At 44.4% G+C, this 21,348-nt stretch overlaps 1 protein-coding gene across 1 annotated transcript in view; it reads left to right on the top strand.

The window, feature by feature from the left end:
• Positions 1–21,348, top strand: part of DEUP1 (deuterosome assembly protein 1) — a 63,356-nt gene that overhangs the window by 16,806 nt on the left and 25,202 nt on the right. The window contains exons 6-9 of the mRNA XM_070943673.1: positions 5,024–5,169; positions 7,915–8,020; positions 10,224–10,373; positions 18,238–18,437. Of these exons, the coding sequence (XP_070799774.1) occupies positions 5,024–5,169; positions 7,915–8,020; positions 10,224–10,373; positions 18,238–18,437 (602 nt within the window). The remainder of the gene's footprint in view (positions 1–5,023; positions 5,170–7,914; positions 8,021–10,223; positions 10,374–18,237; positions 18,438–21,348) is intronic.

Here is a 21,348-nt window from a genome sequence, read left to right as displayed (position 1 = left end):
GCACCTGAATGCTGATGGGACATATAAATGGTCACAGCTATATACTATGGATGTAACCAGCTTTCCCCAAAGAAAAGGAGTTTAGAATCTCTTGGATTGCATAGGTAGATCGATAAAAGTTGTCAATAATCAAGCTATGAATGAATGAAGGAATGAGTGAATGAATGAATGAATGAATGTCGCCTCTTGTACGCAACAGTTTTCCCTTTCCCAAAGACTTACCTGTGGAATAAGAAGGATTTGGGAAAACAGTAAACTGTATCCAGAATTCAGAAGAAGAATCTGTGAGCAGGTGGGACCAGGAAGTTGATCCACTATTTTAAATCCTGCAGATTGCTCCTTTGGAGCCAGGAGGGTTTATAATGCAAAGTTTAAAAAAATCCTCTCATGTATATTTTCCTGTGATGGAAAATAAAAGACTTACAGCTGTCAACAGACGAGGAATGCCTCTAGTTATAGCTAAGTGGCGTTGTGGTTATTTTCCCCCTCCTATTCTATAGAATAGAATAGAATAGAATAGAATAGAATAGAATAGAATAGAATAGAATAGAATAGAATAGAACAGAACAGAACAGAACAGAACAGAACAGAACAGAACAGAACAGAACAGAATAGAATTCTTTATTGGCCAAGTGTGATTGGAAACACAAGGAATTTGTCTTTGGTGCATACGCTCTCAGTGTACATAAAAATACAACATATACTCGTCAAGAACAGGGGTGAAATGCTCTCAGTTCGGACCATATCGCCCGATCCGGTAGCGATGGCTGCAGGTGGTTCGGAGAACAGGTAGCAAAACTCCCTACGCGCCCCCCCCACCATGCCCAGCTGAGCCGCACAATCATGAGAGGCTTTTTTTTTAACTTTTAAAAGCATTTTTTCTAACCACTTCCGACGAAAAAATGCTTTTAAAAGTAAAAAAAAAAAAAAAGCCTCTGATGACTGTGCAGCTCAGCTGGGATCGTCAGAGGCTTTTCAAAGCATTTTTTTTTTGCAACCTCTTGGCCGAAGAAGTAGTAAAAAAAATGCTTTGAAAAGTCTCTGACGATCCCAGCTGAGTTGCTTGATCAGCAGAGGCTTTTCAAAGCATTAGAAAAAATGCTTTGAAAAGTTTTTTTTAAAAAAAGTTGGCCACGCCCACCCAGTCATATTACACACACACCCCACCAAGCCACGCCCACAGAACCGATAGTAACAAATTTTACATTTCACCCCTGGTCAAGAACCACAAGGCACAACACCCAGTGACAGTCATATGGTACAATAAGCAATCAAATCATACTAGGAAACAATCAATATCAATAAAACAAATTTTATTTATTTAAAAAATAAAACATCCATCAAGGATCGCTGCGCTTACCTGTTGAACTTACAAGAACAGCACCTGGGTTTTGTCCATTTCGATCCATTAAGAAGCAGAAGAAAGCAGGAGATGTGCAAAATATTGCAGTCGTAGTCAGCTACTCAGTCAGGTCTGAATAGTCTCAGTTATTCTAAGCCTGGCTAGGTGGATCAGTGGCTAAGACGCTGAGCTTGTCGATCAGAAAGATCAGCAGTTCGGCGGTTCGAATCCCTGAGTCTCCTGCGTGAGCAGGGGATTGGACTAGATAACCTCCTAGGTCCTTTCCAACTCTGTTACTGTTATTCTAGGGATCAGCACTCTCCATGCCCATGCTGCCACTGGGCATCAGGGCTACTCAAAACCTCTGTAGCTTTACTGCTTTTCCAGGAATGTCTACTTACTAGGGACATAAACCTGGACATTATCATTTCACTTTATTGGTTCCTACTGGAAGTGGGGAGAGATTGTCTTTTTTAAATCAATAGAGGCAAAGTTGCTAACAGCATCTCCTTGACAGCTGCAACAGTTTATTCCAGCCTCAAGGGATGAAGCTTCTCTTCCTAATAACCCAGTTAAGGCAACTTTTCCAATTATTCTCTAACGTTTAGAAAGATCTCTTTCTTTCCACAAATCAGGAATTCTCTGATTCTCAGATGTTCTCTCTGAATGGAAAGCAGATGTTTCCCTCTGAATGATCTGGACATTTCTCGGATTCTTAGAAAGTTCCACATTTTAATTAGAGGCTGCTTAGAAGGATATTAAATCAATGCTTTCCCCAGGACCTCAGTTTGCAACTTCACCCTCAGGGGTTGTTATTTTTTTTTCCCTCCAAAGAACCAACGTTTTCTACCTCAGAATAAAATGTTGGGAGGAAAATCCATCTGGTTCAGTTCCAAACTGAGAGAAAGATGCTGGAAATAAAATGGAGGCTGGAAGCTGATTGGAAAGAAGGTCCATTTATTGATGGACAAAACCACCAGGGTTTGTGGTTCTGGGGCAGCTGACCAACCAGCTTGGATGAGTGCCAGGATTCTTATATAGGTCCTGAAATGTTGCTGGAGAGTGTGTGTGTGTGTGTGTCCAATGTCTGAAATGCCCTTAGGAAATTGTGCAATGTAGTGAGCTCTGTGTCTTCTGCTAAATGGTAGTGGATTAATCTTATTACGTTCTAAATCAGGGTAGCAAATTCGATTTCATTGAGGGCTGCATCAGGGTTGTGTTTGACCTCAGGGGGCCGGGGTAGGCGTGGCTGGGGTGGGTATGGCCATCTTGACGTCACTCCTGTCGGCACCTGTGGTGGCCTATGCGCTCTGCCAGCGAAAAGGGGCTCCCGAGCTCCGTTTTTGGCTGCCACGGCCTCCTGCAACCCTCTGCCAGCGAAAACGGAGCTCAGGAGCCCGTTTTCGCTGGCAGAAGCACCGCGGGCTGGTCCTTTGCTATTTCCAGGGTGGTCCCATGGGCCAGATCTAAGTACCCCCGCAGGCCAGATCCGGGCCCCGGGCCTTGAGTTTAACACCCCTGTCCTAAATGGTCATGCCCTGTTCTTAGAATTTTGGGTGGAGGAGAACATAAATTTTAATCCCATCACTGGAGCTGAAGATCTTTCGTTTTGTAGATAGGCTGGCCCAGTATTTCTTAATGGGCACAAAATATCTACTGGGGGCTATTCTGAAAGACTGGGTCTGCTTTCCATCTTTAAGAGCTTGTTTCTCCATTTCTCCTTTAGGGAAATATAATAGCCTGCCTCTTTTAATATTCCCCAAAATATTTCATTCTTCTAGGAGGCGTCTTCCCACAATTGGGAAGAACTGGGGTATCTCTTTATGTACGTGGTAGAAAGTAATTACTCATGAGAATGCAAGTCTCTTTGCAGCTGGCAAGTTACCTGAAGTATTGTGATTTAAAGTGCATTCAAAAAGTATTGAGACCCCCTTCACTTTTATCGATTTTGTTGTGCTGCAGCCTGATTCTACAGTTGTTGAAATTCATTTTTTTCACCTCATTAATCTACACTCAGTACTCCATAGTGACAAAGTGAAAACAGAATTTTAGAAATGTCTGTACATTTATTAAAAAGGGGTGGGGGAACCCCTGAAATTTCACATTGGCATAAGTATTCAGATCCTTTGCAACAACACTTGAAATTTAGCTCAGGTGCCTCCCATTTTTCTTTGCTGACATGTTTTTTACTCCTTGATTGTACAGCTGTAGAATCTGGGCTGCAGCATAACAAAATTGACAGAAGTGAAGGGGATCTGAATACTTTCTGAATGCACTGTATCTGGCATGAGGCGCTACATTCAAAACCTAACCAGGCAAAGGCCCAACTTTTAATCCAACTTTTAATCCAGAGAAAGTTCAGGAATTGACATTTTTTCATTTCATACTACAGATAGACAGAGTGTAGCAAAGCCCGGATATCCCAATTTTATATGAGTTTTTAATGAGTTTTTGATATTAGGAGAGATAGAGAAGGAGGAGAGAGGAAGAGAGGGAAAGGGAGGGTGAGAGAGGGAGAAAGAGAGAATGCACATAAAGCTGATATACGTTTATAATGTCATGTTGTGACAATGTTAATATTGTGTAGGAATAGGTAATAAACAGGAGTTCCAAATGTGTGGCTTCCCTCTTCTAAAGGTGTTTTTTCAGGAGACAGCTGGACTTCCTTGTTTTTTCTTTGAAGACATTTCGCTTTTCATCCAAGAAGCTTCTTCAGCTCTGACTGGATGGTGGGGAATGAAAGGATTTATATTCTGCCTTGCTGTCTGCAAGGAATATAAATCCTTCCATTCTCCACTATCCTGTCAGAGCTGAAGAAGCTTCTTGGATGAGAAGCAAAACGTCTTCAAAGGAAAAACCCATTTGGGATAACCATGACCTGGATGACTGAGAATCTCTACAGACTTCCCTCTTCTAGGGACATCTCCCAACTGAATTAAAATGACACCACACATATTGGGGTCAATAAAAACTTGACCCCAGCATGAAATTGGCAATCCCTATTTTCAATTTGGTTCTCATTGCCTCTGTTACCAGTCATTGCCAGTCACCAGAAAATCTTGCAGATTATATCTGAGGGAGCAAGAAATAAAGATCTCTGCCTCCAACTATTCTCCACACCTCTTCAAATCTCAGTTCATAAGGTACCTGTAGGAAAGCCATGTGATTAAACTGGTTCAAAACATATATGCAGTCTGTTGTGTGGGTCGATATGTGATTGAGTTATTGAATGTAATACGATTCTGAAGTGCTTTTCAGAATATCCAGCCCCATCATCTGTTTTGGATTACGACTGATACCTGTGCATAGCACATCCTTCATGTTAACCATATTGTTGTAATCGGGACAGGAGTTTTTAATGTGTACTGAATCTGGGCCAGCTTTCTTAGACGTAAATACCACAAAAGGGCCCATTTTCTTTCTGAATATACAACGGCTTGCAGCTTCCTTGCTTTATTTCAAAGCGATCTTCCTGCAGAGAGAACCTGGCAATTCAAAAATTATATAGGGACAATTAAAAAAAAAATCTGAAGCCTACTTTCCAAATGAACAAGAGTCTTTGGTTCCATGGAATATCGGCATTAAAGGCCAAGCAAAAGAGAGCTCTGAATGTTACAGAATCGCGAAACGGCAAGTTATCGGTGAACAAATGAATTGAGTGCACTCTTCGGATTTATTTAGAACACAGAAGCCAGACTTATGGAAGTGAGGAATGAACTGCAATCTCGTGAAGACCTCCTAACTATGGTGGAACTGGAATGCCAGCAGTTGCGAAAGGAAGTGGCCAAAATCGAAGAGTATAAAAACAAAGAAGAAAATCAAGTGAAGTAGGTATTGAAACAAATTCAAATCCAAATCAAATGCAAACCTTTATTGTCAGAGTACAACATGCGTATAACGAGATTGGCTGAGCCTCCCTTCGTGCACACCCCCAACCAGGGGTGAAATGCTCCTGGTTCAGACTGGATCGCCTGATCCGGTAGCGATGGCGGCAGGTGGTTCGGAGAACCGGTAGCAAAACTCCCTGCGCCCCCTCCCCCCACCATGCCCAGCTGAGCCGCACGATCTTCAGAGGCTTTTTTTTTTACTTTTAAAAGCATTTTTTCTACAACCTCTTCCAATGAAAAAATGCTTTCAAAAGTTAAAAAAAAAAGCCTCTGATGATCATGCGGCTCAACTGGGATCGTCAGAGGCTTTTCAAAGCATTTTTTTCTGCAACCTCTTGGCCAAAGAGGTGGTAAAAAAAATGCTTTGAAAAGTCTCTGACGATCCCAACTGAGTTGCCTGATCGTCAGAGAGGCATTTTTTAAAAAGCCTCTCTGACGATCCCAGCTGAGTTGCCTGATCAGCAGAGGCTTTTCAAAGCATTAGAAAAATGCTCCTGACGGCAGGAGAATAAAAAAGTGCCAACCAGGTTGTGAGTCGTCCCTGAGGATTTTCCTCACTCTTCTAAGGCAGCGAGCCCCAGTGATGTCTAATGATATCGAGGGACAACCCAGACCATTTTGTGCTGTGCTCACCACCCTCTGTAATATCTTTCTATCCATGGCTGTCAAGCCGGCATACCACACCGTAATGCAATGAGTGAGAATGCTTTCTATTGTGGACCGGTAAAAGGAGGTCATCAGTTGTTGTTCCGCAGTACACCAATACGTCAAAAACTGGTTCCATGCTTTCTACATGGCAGTAGACTAGAGGCATGATCTTCTGCAGGCCAGCTGGGAAGTAAGTTTCAGTAGAGACTCATTCAGTAGAGACTTATCTCTTTAATGGCACTTACTTTTAAGTAGGGATGCAGAGCTTTCTAGTTGTGTATATTTTAAGTGCAGAATACAAATAAAAGCAAACTGCATTTTTTTCAGTGTCAATTAGAATGGTTTATACCAGCGGCCCCCAACCGTTTCGGGACTAGGGACTGGTTCCGTGGTTTTTCTGTGGACCAAGGGGGCATTTCATTGGTGCCTGCATCCTGCAGATGGGGCTTCTCTTGTTTGTGCCAGCCCGGTTTCTGGCATGTCATGCATCAAAGCCGATCCACAGACTGGGGGTTGGTGATCCTGTTGTGACCTAGGCTTACTAAGTCATTACAAGACACAATTAGTTCCAAATAAACCTATTTTATTGTTAACAGCTGAGAATTATGTTCATTCCCAGCTGAGTCCCAATTAGTTGCAAAACAAGTCCTTCGGAAGAAGTCCTTCGGAATAATCGCCAACCTTTATCTTCTTTGGCACCCTGCCAAAGGCCTTACTTGGCAAAGCCCCATGAAGGTCAGAAACAAACAAGAGACACCGACTAGAAACAGAGTTAGCAATGTTGCTTTCCTGCAAAATGGCCCAAATGCCTTTGTTTCTCTTTTAAGCCTTATGGGAGGGTCCAATCATCTGCTGGCCTTACTCCCGAGTCGTCCCTTTTGCTTTAGCTGCTCTTGCCTTCTGGCAGCTCTGCGCATGAGTGCACTAGGAACAGGCTCCTCCTGTTCCTCTGCCTCTCTGATGTCCGACTCTGGGGGCTCCGGTGTCCATGCATCATTCCCAGATGGCCCTGGCCCCATCTCTGCCTCTGACACAGAGCCGTCGTCCAGGCCTTTCCCAGACTCCAGGACTGGCCCATTATCCTCCCCAGCCTCCTCACTGTCCAACTCAGCTGCCAGCTCCGCAGGCTGCTGGCGGACTACAACAGATCCCTGGTTTATGCAGTCCATTTTCCCTTAAAGTCTCGGAAGAGATACAAATGTACCAATGTGTCACAACTTCATGTTTGATGTTTTACATCAAGGGTCCCTAACCCCAAGGCCATGGACCGGTATCCAGTTCCGCATTGGGAACTTGGCCAGGCAAATGGAGGGTGAGCGTGTGAAGCTTTATTTGCTCCTGCATGGGATTAGATTGTGCATGTACGCAACCATCCCATCCCCCTCACTGCGCCGCTGGTGGTCCACAGACCCAAAAAAAGTTAGGGACCACTGTTTTAAATAATTTCCACTACTATCACCCTTCTGGAAAGAGGAGAAAAATTCTCTATTTTTATAGTCAATATATCCTGTGTGGTGGTTTTAGTTACATTGACCACCAGAAGGCACTGTGTGACTGGTTTCATTCTTATTAGGCATCATCAGAGATAGCTGGATTGTATGAAAATATTAGATAATTACTGCCCAAGCTATAAATATTGTATAGAGACTTATTCTGTACATTAAAAAAAAGGGAAATAAGTGAAGAAAATGCACATTGTACAATATAATTGATACTGCCTTTTAGGAATCATTTTTCTAAGGTCAGGTCTTGTATTTTATACTTACAAAAATGTATTTTTTATTGTAAGTATATTCCTGTGATATATGAATACGTGAGGGGGGGAGCCCTTGAGAAGAAAATGGATGTATCACATTTATTGTAGGAGGGGAAAGAAATCCTCTGACTTGCTCAAAAACTGGAAATAATCAGATCTTTCCCGAGAGACAATTTCCTATATCTTCTCTGATTTTATTTAAATATTTTTGCTGTCAACACAAATGCTTTGGGTAAAGAGCTTGAAATTTATATATATATATATATATATATATTTAATAGGCTTCAGTCAGCTTACGCACAATGCATCAAGGATCTGGAAATAAAGAAAACTCAGATACTTATTCTGGAAAAGCAGCAGGACAATCTACAAAAAGAGCTAAACGAGGTATTATTATTATTTATTTATTTTGAAGATATATTTCAAAATGTCTCGTAGACAGTATTATTGGGGATGATGTAGTTAAGGCCTAGTTTGATTCTAAGTAGAGGCAGACATTTCTCTCTCTGGGCACACTGAGAATATATCTGCTGAAAAAAAACTCCGCATTGGCGACTGGAAGTGCATCCGGTCAGTAAACACTCAGCTCCATTCAGTTGCCCAGACTCCACCCCGCAAGGGATTATGGGGGTCATTAAAAGAGGATGATGTAGTTAAGGCCAAATAACTGCCTCAAACTGAGAAGCATTCTAGCTGAAAAGTGTTGGAATGAACATGGTAGCCACATCTGGTGGTCTCCTTGATATTTCCTTGATAAAAATCACTATCAAGGAAGATCAACTAAGAGTTTCCCGCAGAAGTGACTTCTGAGGTGGGGATTGAAGGAACCAAAAGAGAGGGAACAGGGAAGCTTTAAATGCTAAGGTGTCAGCTTTGGAAGCCATATTAGGCCAGAAGCTTCCATGCTGCCACTTTCTCGTGTGTGGGAAAGTAGGAGGGAGGATTTCGTTTTCATTTTTTTTCATTTTATTAAATTTGTATACCGCCCTACTCACGAAGGACTCAGGGCGGTGAACAGGCACAAAATAAAACACATAAATACATGATTAAAGACATGATTAAAACCCAATTAAATAATTTTTGCCCGAGACAATTTAAAACTCCCAATAATTTAAAACGAATTAAAATTTCAGTTTAAAAATTTAAAAAAGGGGAGAAAATTAGGCCAGGCCGGCCTGCTGGAATAGGAGTGTCTTCAAAGCACGGCGGAAAGTGCGCAGATCCGGGATCCTCCGTATCTCCGGGGGGAGCTCGTTCCAGATAGTAGGTGCCCCCACAGAGAAGGCCCTCCCCCTAGGGGCCGCCAGTCGACGTTGTTTGGCTGACGGCACCTGGAGGAGCCCCTCTTTATGAGAGCGTACCGGCCAGTGGGAGGCTGTTTGTGGTAGTAGGCGGTCCCGTAAGTATTTAGTAGAGTGGTTGTCTTTAGACATAATAGCATTCTTCCTGTCGGTCAAGGTCAGGGCAATCCTGCATCTGGAGAAGGAGTGGTTGGAGTGCTGTTTCGAGATGGGACGGATGGTGATTGGAGCATGTGATTGACTGAGGAGTGAGGGGATGGTTTGGGGGGTTTTGAATTACTGAGGGAAAACCTGGACCTCTCAGATTTGGGTTTTCCCAGATGTGCCAGTTTATCTATCCTAGTAAATAGAACTTTGAAAAAATGCTTGCTTCAGAGTTTTTACTTGGAGTTGGGGGTCTTTTCTGGAACGCTGACATAGGGTCGATGGAGCAAGAAGAGTAAAGTTCAACAAGAGAGAGGAAGCAGAATGTAAGAGCAGAAGGATAAGTCGGGTGTTGGGGTGGAGGGAAGTAGATACAGAGGAAGGCTGAGAAAGTAGATACAGAAGGCAAGAGCTATAAAATGGACTGCTTGCCTCTTGAAAAAGCACCTTTGGACAACCCTAACCCTAACTTAACAACTGCAGTGATTCATTGAAGAACTGCAGCAAGAAAGGTCGCAAAATGGGGCAAAACTCACATAACAACCTTCTCGCTTAGCAATGGAAATGTTGGGCTCAATTATGGTCGTATGTTGAAGACTATCTACTCTCCATCATTCAGGTCATGGTTGTCCCAAAGGTGCTTTTTCAGGAGGCAAAGGTGACAAGCACAGGTGACCCTGAGGACACAGATAACCCTCCAAGTGCTTCAACGACCCTCTAAAAAGATGCAAATGTCCAGCTGTCTGCAAGGAATATCAATCCTTCCCATTCTCCAGTATTTAATCAGAGCTGAAGAAGCTTCTTGAATGAGAAGCGAAACATCTTCACAAGAAAAAACAAAGTCCAGTTGCCTCCTAAAAAAGCACTTTTGCTATTGGAGGCAAGGGATAATTGCTTCCAGATTGTGTTTTATGCTCAATATCTCTGGGGTAGACATTGGGAGCGACATAGAAGAACCCATAAACATGCTCAAAGCAGTAGCAAAGCTTGGTCATTCTGAATCAAGCCATTTTAAATTCCTGTGTGCTTCCACTGTATGGTTAATGTTTAAGAATAGACCGCTCCAAAAGTCACTCACGGGTGAAAAATGATACCTTATGAAAACCCAAATCTCATTGTTCTTTTTTGGCCCACGTTGGGTGCAGATAAGTGGCCGACTTTTTCGGGAAGCGCAAACCCATCACTCCGAGGTGGAGAGACTGAGGATGGAAAACTCGAGCTTGACAGAGGAGCTTCATCAGAAGGAAATTACTATAGCAACTATCGTGGAAAATGCCGCTGTGCTGGAAAAGCAGGTACAAACAGAGTTAGAGATAAAAGAGAAAATGTTAGCAAAACAACAGGTATGCGGCGGGAATAAAACATGGTCGAGGTCATTTGGCGATTGCAGAGATTAACACCTATGGACATTTGAAAAGCTGCTGCTTGGCACCCTTGAAACCCAAATATGTGATCTGCTAGTATCAAGAGCAAAAACGTAGAGGATGATAAAAATATGGACTTTATATTATTCCAGAATAAAAGCTTTAATGCAGGGGTCCCCAACCCCGGGTCCGTGGACCAGCAACAGGCCACGGCATGCTAGAAACTGGGCCGTGCAAACAAGCGAAGCCCCATCCACGGGATGCAGGCAGCACATGAAACCACGCCCCCTCTGGTCCGTGGAAAAATCTCCACAGAACCGGTCCCTGGTACAGAAAAGGTTGGGGGCCACTGCTTTAAATGTTTATTATTTGTCTAGAGCAGGGGTGTCAAACTGGATTTCTTCAAGGATCAGCATTGTAGTTCTCCGCAGGCTGGCTGGAGGGTGGGGGGGGGGGCATTTTCACGGCCGGTTTTCAGCCTGGACAGACTCCTGCAGCACTTTGCTGGCCAAAACAGGGTGTGGAGGAGGCCGCACGTGGTCCCCGCGTGGTCCCCACGTGGCTCATTTTCAGCCTGGATAGTCTCCTGCAGCACTTTGCCAGCCAAAACCCTAACCCTGTGAGCCTTGGTGGCGCAGTGGACTAAAGTGCTGTTAATTAGCACTTAGCTGCCATCTGCCTGCAATTACTGCAAGTTCAAATCTCACCAGGCTCAAGCTTGACTCAGCCTTCCATCCTTTCGAGGTAGGTAAAATGAGGACCCGGATTGTGGGGGCAATAAACTGACTTTGTATAAAAAAGAACACTGCTTGGGGGGGAGGGGGGCGAAAGCCCTGCTAAGCAGGTATATACAAAAGTATGAAGGCTATTGCTTAACGCATTGTAAGCCGCCCTGAGTCTCCGGAGAAGGGCGGCATATAAATCGAACCAATCAATCAATCAATCAATCAATAAATAAATAAATAAAACACACACACACACACACACACACACACACTCCGTTTTGGCTGCCAGAGGCACCGCGGACCCCAGATCGGTCCTTTTGCTATTTCCATGTCGGCCCTGTGGGCCAGATTGAAACACCCCGCTGGCCGGATCCACCCTTGGTCTAGAGCCCTTGTTTTGTTTTGTTGATTTTGCTGTTTATTATATTGTTTTAGTCCAAGTGGTTTGTCTGATTTGATGTTTTTAGCTGTTTTTATGGGGTTTTTTTAGTTTTGTATGCCACCCCACAGTCCATTGGAGTTGGGCAGCTGGCAGATTTAAGTAATAATAATAATAATAACTTTGGAAAAAGTGCAGAGAAGGGCAACTAAGATGATTAAAGGCCTGGACACAAAAACATATGAAGAATGGTTGCCTAGTCTCAAGAAAAGTAAAACTAGGAGGGGACATGGTAGCAGTGTTCCAGTAAATGAGAGGTTGCCTCAACTTATTTACCAAAGCACCGGAAGGCAGGACAAGAAACAATGGATTGAAACTAATCAAGGAGAGAAGCAACCTGGAATTAAGGAGTAACTTCCTAACAGTGAGGAAAATTAACCGGTGGAACAGCTTGTCTTTCAGATGTTGTGGGTGCTCCATCACTGGAGGTTTTTAAGAAGAGACTGGACAGTCACTTGTCTGAAATGATATAGGGTCTCCTAGTTGAGCAGCAGGTTGGACTAGAACAGGGGTCCCCAACCTTTTGGACCTCAGGGACCACTAAATTCATAATTTTAAATCCCGGGGATCACTAATATGATCTGCCTAATGAACGGCTGGATGGGCATGGCTAGGTGGTCATGTGACTGGGTGGGTGTGGCCAATTTTGATGTCACTCACATCGAGGGGTGCCTCGCCGGCTTCTACTCACCCTTCCAGCCACTCCTCGCCTGCCCGCTCGGGCTCCTTAGGGCCCCAACAGGAAGCCGTTGTTGGAGCTAAGCAGCCACCATGAGAAAGAGTTGGCAAAACAGCTCAGTTCAAATGGGATCTGACCGAGAAGGAGGCTCAGCAGAAGCACCTCACTGAGGACTACAAGCATAGGCTTTCCAAGCAGAGGGAAGACCTGCAGGAGTGCAAGGCCAGGTACCGGCGCCTGGAGACTCAGTGGGCTGAGATGGTCAGCCAGTTCCAGGCCACGATGCAGTCCCACTGAAACGAGGCCCTCCGGCTCTTCGCCACCAGTGGCGCTTCCCTCCAGCCTTCGCCCAAAGCCCCTCATCAGGAGGCTGAAGCAGACCTCAAGTTGGAATTTCTTCCCCCCTCCGACCCCCACAAGAAGACCCCAAAGGGGGAGACTCTCTGCAGCAACACAAACGTTCATTGCATGTATTTAACCCAGGGGCCATAGTTTGAGGACCCCTGATTTAGTGCAATATAAAAAATGCAAATAATTTTTCTGTGGACCACCAAAATTTTCTCGTGGAGCATCAGTGGTCCACGGACCACTAGTTGGTGACTGCTGGACTAGAAGACCTCCAAGGTCCCTTCAAGCTCTATTCCAATTGATTGATAGCAATGGGCACTATTTAAGCTATTAATTATGGCTTATGCAGAACCAGCGGTATAAAAGCAAAAACTGCCTCCAGAGACCTGGCACTTACAGTGAACAATGTGAATAAGGCATGTGCGAGTATTAAAATAACATCTGTTGAACAGACCAATCGGCTTGCCTACAGCAGAGCAGTGGTGATTACAGAAGGCCTGGGTATTGAAATTAAAAAAGCAAAAGCAAAATCATATTCAATCCCAAAGTAAAAGATCAGACTAGAGGCCAAGATAAAAAAAAAAAATTAAGATCAAATGCAAATAATTTAAAGAACACACAAAAAAAGCAAAAATTAAATAACTGTTAGGATCAAGACAAGCCTAATTGGGGGGGGGGAACCCACATTGGCTTAGCACCAGAAAAATAATAATAATAAAAAAAGCTTTGGAAATCATAAAGCAGAAAATCACAGCAGTGTCTGGGAAAATTGAACGCTGTAAGGCACAAATCATCCAATTGAAGCAAAATCAGCTATTTCAATCAGGCCAGAGGCGATTCTACCCAAAGTGTAAATGGCAATAGAAATTCAGAAAACGGAAAGCCAAACAAAAAGGAAACCGTTCAGTTTTGGAAGATCTATGACAGTGATGGCAAACCTATGGCAGGCATGCCAGAGGTGGCACGCAGTGCCCTTTCTGTGGGCACATCGCCCCAGCTCAGCTCCGGCGCAAATGCGCTCACTCCTCCCGCCGGCCAGCTGATCTTCGGGTCTCTGCCGTGCATGTGTGGGGGGTGGGGCACATGCGGGGTGCACACATGCATGCATGGGGGCACACATGCATGGGAGTGGGGCACAGGGTGGGCCATGTGTGCATGCAGGGGGCTGCACATGCATGCGGGGGCACACGTGTAGGAGGCAGGGTGCATGTGGGCGTGCATGTGTGGGGGCAGGGCGCATGCAGGGGGCACACACGCATTGCATTTGGGGGCATTGCGCGTGTTTTGGGCACTCGGTCCGGAAAAGGTTAGCCATCCCTGATCTATGGGAAAGCTCAAAAGGACGATAATAAAAATGCTGGCTGGATAAAAGAATTTGAAGATGAATTTAATTAAAAAATCAAGCGGAAGAACTAATAATAATTATCCTGATCAACAGTAATAATCACTACAAACAATAGCATGATAAAGTATCAACAATGGTTCATTGGAAGATCTGCAAGAAATACCCTTTGCCTGCCAGCAAGCATTGGGGGGCCATAAAATGGAGAATGTGATAGAAAATGAAGACGTTAAAGTGATCTGGGGCTTTGGAATTTAAACCGACAGAAACCTGCCACTCAGGTTAACAATCAGACTTAACAATTGTCGATAAGAATGACAAAAAAAGTCTGGATGTGGCAGTACCTGGAGACAGCAGACAAGAAGGGAAGGACCTGGAGAAAAATCACAAAGTACAAATTCCTGCAAATAGAAGTAGAACAACTGTGGAAAAATAAAACAAAGATAGTACTACCAATAGTGATAAGTAGGTAAAAAAGGTAAAGTTCCCCTTGCACACATGTGCTAGTCGTTCCCGACTCTAGGGGGCGATGCTCATCTCCATTTCAAAGCCGAAGAGCCAGCGCTGTCTGAAGATGTCTCCATGGTCATGTGGCTGGCATGACTAAATGTCAAAGGCGCACGGAACACTGTTACCTTCCCATCAAAGGTGGTCCCTATTTTTCTACTTGTATTTTTTACGTGCTTTCAAACTGCTAGGTTGGCAGAAGCTGGGACAAATAACGGGAGCTCACCCCATTACGCGGCATAGGGATTCGAACCACTGAACTGCCGACGTTTTGATCAACAAGCTCAGCGTCTTAGCCACTAAGCCACCGTGTCCTATAGTGATAAGTACTTTGATTGCAAATTGCAAAACATCTGGGGCACCATTGGAACACTGTCACCATTGACAAAATCTCCAACAGTCAATTGAAAAAGTAGTTTTATTTAGAAGAGCCTACATCCTGCAACAATAGCTTTTAACGCCACCAAACATCTGCCTCTCCCAGTTCCTTGGGAAGGACTTAATAGGTGGATTAATATCAGAGAATCGAGCTGGAAGGGACCTTGGTGGTCTTCTAGTCCAGCCCCCCTACTCAAGCAGGAAACCCTAGACCCATGAGGGCGAACCTATGGCATGTGTGCCAAAGGTGGCACGCGGAGCCATATTGGTGGGCACCCAAGTGTTGCCCTAGCTCAGCTCCAGCACATATACATGTGCCGACCAGTTGAATTTCGGGCCTTCCGGGCCCATTGGAAGTCGGGAAATGAGCTGTTTCCAGCCTCCGGAAGGCCTCCGGAGGGTGAGGGAGGCTGTTTTCGCCCTCCCCAGGCTCCTAGAAAGCCTCTGGAGCCTGGGGAGGGCAAAAAAAAAGGGCCTACCAGGCCCACCGGTAACCTTTTTGCCATCGTGTGCCAAAAGAGGGGGAGCGCGGGGGGTTAAACATGCATGCGCGAGGGGAGGGGCATGGGGGAGGCATTGAATTATGGGTGTGGGCACGCATGCGCACGACCCCCCTGTGCTCCCCCCACTTTTGGCATGCGACAGCAAAAAGGTTAGCCATCACTGCCCTAGACCATTTCAGACAAGTGACTGTCCAGTCTCTTTTTAAAACCTAGGTATAAAATAGGTCATAGAAATATAGCTGTTATGACTCCGACCCTCGAGCCCATCTTATTGGAGGGAGAAGACTCTGAAAGTGAAGGAGAGGAGTTGGCAAGGCCTCCCTCTCCAGGACCGTCCTCTCTGGCAGTGCCTCAGGTGTCTTCTGAAGGCCAAGAGATAGGCCAGAGGCCAGGCACTTCCGAGCAGCCGCAGTTAGACAGTGACGGAGATAAGTCTTGGCTGGATCCCCGACAGCGTCGGAAAGACAAGCGCGCGCATCAGAGAAGGAAGCATGCCAGAGATTAAGCTGAGTCACTGGACCACATCCCACAGGGGATAAATGGGGGTGGTGGCCATTCAGGCTTTGTGACGGACAAAACTGAAAGCTAGCAAGTCATTCTGCATTTCTGGAACTTTGTTATATGCTCTGCTTGGACTGATTTTTGGACTGGACTTGACTATTCTTTGGCTTTTGTGGACTTACTTTGATGTTTCGGTGGGAGGAGATAAACCTCCCTTTGTAAGTAAAAACTTTTGGCAAGCAGCCACTGGGTTGCTGCCAATTCTGTTATCAAAGGAAATTCTTGTCTGCTGATTTATTTTAACTCTTGGTCGACTGCTGGTGTGCGTGTGTGAGACGGGGACAGAACATCAGCATGTGTAAAAGTATGTAGAATAAATGATTAAAACTAAATGATATTTGCTTAGTATCTAGCCATGTCAACAGCATTTTGTCCTGCCAACATGAGATCTTCCTCTGTACATAACAGAATAACAGAGTTGGAAGGGATCTTGGAGGTCTTCTAGTCCAGCTCCCCTGCTCAAGCAAGAAACCCTATACCAGTGATGGCTAACCTTTTTACCATCACGTGCCAGGAAAGGGCTGGGGTCGCGCCCACACCCATAATTCTATGCGCCCCACCCTCACACATGCACGCACGACCCCACCCCCGCTCCCCCTGCTCCAGGCACACAATGGCCCGGTAGGCCATTTTCTTTCTCACCTGGCTCCAGGGCCTCTCTAGGAGTCTGGGGAGGGCGAAAACAGCCTTCCCCACCCCCATCCCCAGAGGTCCTCTGGAGGCCGAAAACGGCCCGTTTGACAACTTCCGCTGAGCTTGCGTGCCCACTGAAATGGCTACATGTGCCACACATGCCATAGGTTCGCCATCATGGCCCTATACCAGGGGTGGGCAAATGTGGCCCTTTTACAACCTGTGGACTTCAACTCCCAGAATTTCTGAGACAGTCAAGCTTGGCTGTCTCAGGAATTCTGGGAGTTGAAGTCCACAGGTTGTAAAAGGGCCACATTTGCCCACCCCTGCCCTATACCATTTCAGACAAGTGGCTGTCCAGTCTCTTCATAAAAACCTCCAATGGTGAAGCAGCCACAACTTCTTAATATATAATATTAATATATAATACACGTTATATATTATTTATTCTTTATAATAATCAAAACAACTGCTTAAACATCTAGCTGACTGTGCAACCCACCATAATAATAGCTTTTCTGCTGTTTGCCTTTGCTGCTTTCTCACTTTTTCCATCGTCTTCCAAACATTCAGCTGCATGGTTTGTTTGTTGGTTTGTTTTATACCCTGCCTTTATTGTTTTGGTCAATAATTCAAGACAGCAAACGTTATACTTGCTCCATTTCTGCAAGGGAGGAATAGCTTTGAACGTCAAGTTTTTCCTGAGTTTATTTCCAATAGTGGAGAATCAGGGGAGGATCTGAACAGTAATTTATGTATAAAAAATAGGATGAGCATAAAAAGACGTAGGGAGCTTAGTCTAGAGGTGGGACCATCTGGCCCAGATGTTCCACCACATTCTCCACACATGTATGCATTTTTTTAATGCTGGGACAGCATTATGTATGCAGAATCCAGCCAAAATGAAGCCTTTTCAAATCTCACCGATTTTCAATCGAGAAAAAAAACGTTGCTTTGGTCCCTACTGTTGAAACCGGCAAAATCTAATTCTGTTTTTTAGTTGGTTTTTTTCGAGGCCTCGCTTTGCCTCTTAAAATATTCTACTTTGTCATTCATTTTCATCAGTAGTGTGGCAGGATTTTATTTTCATTTTTTTTTCTATAGAACTATGGCAGGCCTTTTTTTTTAAAAGGGGCCTTTTTTTTGTTCTTTAACACTCATGTATTGCATTTGTATATTTTTTTTTTTCATCGTTTGGTAACATTAGCTCTATAGAAAATTTTGAAAGCACGGTTCCGCTTTTGCCTCTGGTGAAGGCATAACTCGAGGTAGCATTTTAATGAAAATATTTACAGCTCTGGCAGCCTTCGAGCTTTTTTTTGGTGCTGCTTTAAGGCCTCGAAGGCGAGCGATTCAAATACACGGAGTGCTTTTTAAAAAAAAAAAAAAAACCAGGGATACAGCCTTGGATGCAGGGTTCATTGAGCACGTATAATATGTTGTTTTTGTGTTCTCTAGGCTATTATCTTTTCTACCTATTTGTCTTGCTTGCTGCTTCTAGAGGCAATTCTATTGCTATTATTATTTACAATAAACGCTGTATGATTACAAATGGTGTGTGTGTGTTTCTGTGTGTGTGTTACCTTGTGCCTGTTCTTTTGTAGAATTGCATCAATTCAATTATATCAGAGTTATAAATAAGTGGTGTTTTTTTTTTTTCTCCCTACCTTCCACCCACAGAAAATGGATTTATCGAAGAAAGAGCACAAAACCTGTTTGGATCCTGCTGATACGCTGGAGGGTAAAAATGGAAGGTTACACAAAGAACTCCTTAAATTGCCGAGGGACCCAGACATGCCATCCTTGGTGAATGCTCTTGCATACTTTGGAACAAATCACGCCAAGCAGGCCTCTCTGAAAATGCTGGCAAAGGAAGAGAAGTAGGTACATGACCGTGCACAAATCATTCTACTTTAGCTCTTAACATTTTTTTTCTTCTTCATTTTGATTTTTTCTTTCATCCTCATCAGAAAGGGAAGAACTGGGTGCTGCGGTCACATCAGAGTTGCTGTTCTGTCCCCCTTCCTCACACAGGCAAACGTAATACCAAGCACGCCTACCAGTATTTTATTAGGTAAACAGATTAGAATTCTTGGCAGACCAAGGTTTTGGCAGCAAACTGCCAAATGCCTGCCAAGACCGTTTTCACTCCCATAAAGCAGAAGAGGACTTATCTTCAGCCCGTTCCAGGAGCAACAAATTATCCACGAGACAAGAGTTTAGTCAATGTTCAGTCCAAAATATATCCAAGCTGAATTTCAGAGATCACAATGTGACTTTCAGGGTTTAACTTTTCCGCCACAAAACCTGAAGAGCAATCCCACCCACTTTTATTCCTGGTGGGGTGTGGCTCCGTGACTCAGCTCAATCTCTGGCCCTCCCACGCCTCTTCCGTTGCTGCACACGCTTCTCCCTCCGACGCTGCCTGGGATCAAGCCAGGATCCATCATCCTCGCTCCCTATCAATTGGTGCTCCGATATGCCTTCCTTCTGGCACATCCCAGGCTGTTCCTCCTGGCCTTCGGATGGAACCTGAGGCATTGCCAGAAAGGAGGGTCCTGGAGAGGGAGGCCTTGTCAGTTCCTCCCCATCACCTTCTGAGTCCTCTTCCTCTGTTAGGACAGGCTCAGGAGTCGGGGTCACAACAGTTGCCTTGTTGAAGACAACTGCGTTGTCTTCATTCTTAGTCCAACTTTTGACACCAACTATCTTCAGTATATAATGCAAATCCTTTTGGCTGTTCCAAGGAGATTCCATACCTCTGATACAGGTGACCCTGAGGGCATAGATAGCAATAGCACTTAGACTTATGCATCGCTTTACAGTGCTTTTACAGCCCTCTGTAAGTGGTTTACAGAGTCAGTCTATTGCCCCCAACGATCTGGATCCCAATTTTACCCACCTCGGAAGGATGGGAGGCTGAGTCAACCCTGAGCCTGGTGAGATTTGAACTGCCAAATTGCAGGCAGCTGGCAGTCAGCAGAAGTAGCCTGCAGTACTTGACTCTAACTACTGCACCACCATGGCTCAATTTGCAATAAACACTGTAAAGAATAAAACCCCAAATAGCCTCAGGGAGTGTTAAGACCAGATGACTGCAAAGAAACACAGCCGTCCCATTCCCTCTCCCCACTCCACCAACCTGTCAGAACTTATCCTTCCATCCCACCCAATTAGCTAGTTTCAACTGTCAGTACCTGTCCTTCCTTCTCCCCCAACAACCAGTACAACTGATGAAGCTTCCTGAATGGGAAGAGAAACATCTTTTTCTTCTTCCTCAAAAAAGTCCAGTTGCCTTTTCAAAAAAAAAAAAAAAAAAATCACCTTTGAGAATCCAGCTTTCAGGTTTCCAGGAATACCTGACCAGGTGCCTCTGATTTTGCAAAGGCATCTTTTGCAGATCAACTACTTTTACATCAAAATTACAACGCAGCTCTGTTGGGAGAGGTTTGCTGATCCATTCTTGAGTAGCTGAAAAATGTTTCTGTAATAACAAAAGTGCTATCTTCCCTTCTAAAGATTTTTGTTGTTGTTGTTGTTAGTTGCAAAGTCGTGTCTGACCCATTGCGACCCCATGGACAATGTTCCTCCAGGCCTTCCTGTCCTCTACCATCCCCCAGAGTCCATTTAAGCTCACGCCGACTGCTTCAGTGATTCTATCCAGCCACCTCGTTCTCTGTTGTCCCCTTCTTTTGCCCTCAATCTTTCCCAGCATTAGGCTCTTCTCCAGTGAGACCTTCCTTCTCATTAGGTGGCCAAAGTATTTGAGTTTCATCTTCAGGATCTCGCCTTCTAAAGAGCAGTCAGGGTTGATCTCCTCTAGAACTGACCGGTTTGATCACCTTGCAGTCCAAGGGACTCGCAGGACCAAAGTTCAAAAGCCTCAATTCTTTGGCGCTCAGCCAAAGATTACACAACTGGAAATGGAAAGGTGGGGCAGGAAAAAGGCTCAAGGTTGACTCAGCCTTCCATCCTTTCTAAGGTAGGTAAAATGAGGACCCGGATTGTGGGGGCAATAAGCTGACTTTGTATAAAATATACAAAAGTATGAAGGCTATTGCTTAACGCATTGTAAGCTGCCCTGAGTCTCCGGAGAAGGGCGGCATATAAATCAAATCAAAAAAAAAAAAAAAAAAGCAAACTCCAATACCAATTCTTAAAAGTTTTTTGTTCTTACCATTGTGGGATGGTCATGCTAAAGGATATTTAGAGATGAGCTAAAGCAAATTACTGTATTTCCTACTAATTGTGTAACCGTCTATTGCCAAGGGTAATAACCACCAAAGTTCTACTTTTTTAGTTATTAGATTTATATTTCACCTTTTCTTCAGGAATCTGCATAGGGCTCCTTCCTCCTATATTTCCCCATAAGTCAACCTGGGTATAAATTGGGCTCAGAGATTTTGACCAAAGTGAACATCCATGAACATCCAGTATTCAAGCCCAAGGTGGACATCCATGACTGAGGTTGGGCTTGAATTGGATCTCTCTACTCTTGGTCCTACCCATTGTCCACTGCATCACCTTCACTCTCTCTACTGTGCATCAGGTCTCCTGTTTGAGCAGGAGGTTGGACTAAAAGACCTCCAAGGTCCCTTCCAACTCTGTTATTCTTTTCTGTAATACCTCATCACCATCATACCTTCTGCTACAGGAAGCCCTCGACTTACAACAGTTCGTTGAGTGAGCGAAGTTACGACAGCGCTGAAAAAAGTAACTTATGACCGTTTTTCAGACTTACAACCATTGCAAACATCCCGATGGTCAGACACTTGGCAATTGACTCCTATT

The sequence above is a fragment of the Pituophis catenifer genome, unplaced genomic scaffold (assembly GCF_029215685.1).
Source record: "Pituophis catenifer annectens isolate HBS135680 unplaced genomic scaffold, rPitCat1.0.hap2 SCAF_4, whole genome shotgun sequence".
Taxonomy (NCBI): domain Eukaryota; kingdom Metazoa; phylum Chordata; class Lepidosauria; order Squamata; family Colubridae; genus Pituophis; species Pituophis catenifer.
Note: the sequence above shows the minus strand (reverse complement) of the source record. Positions and strands in the feature narration are given on the sequence as shown.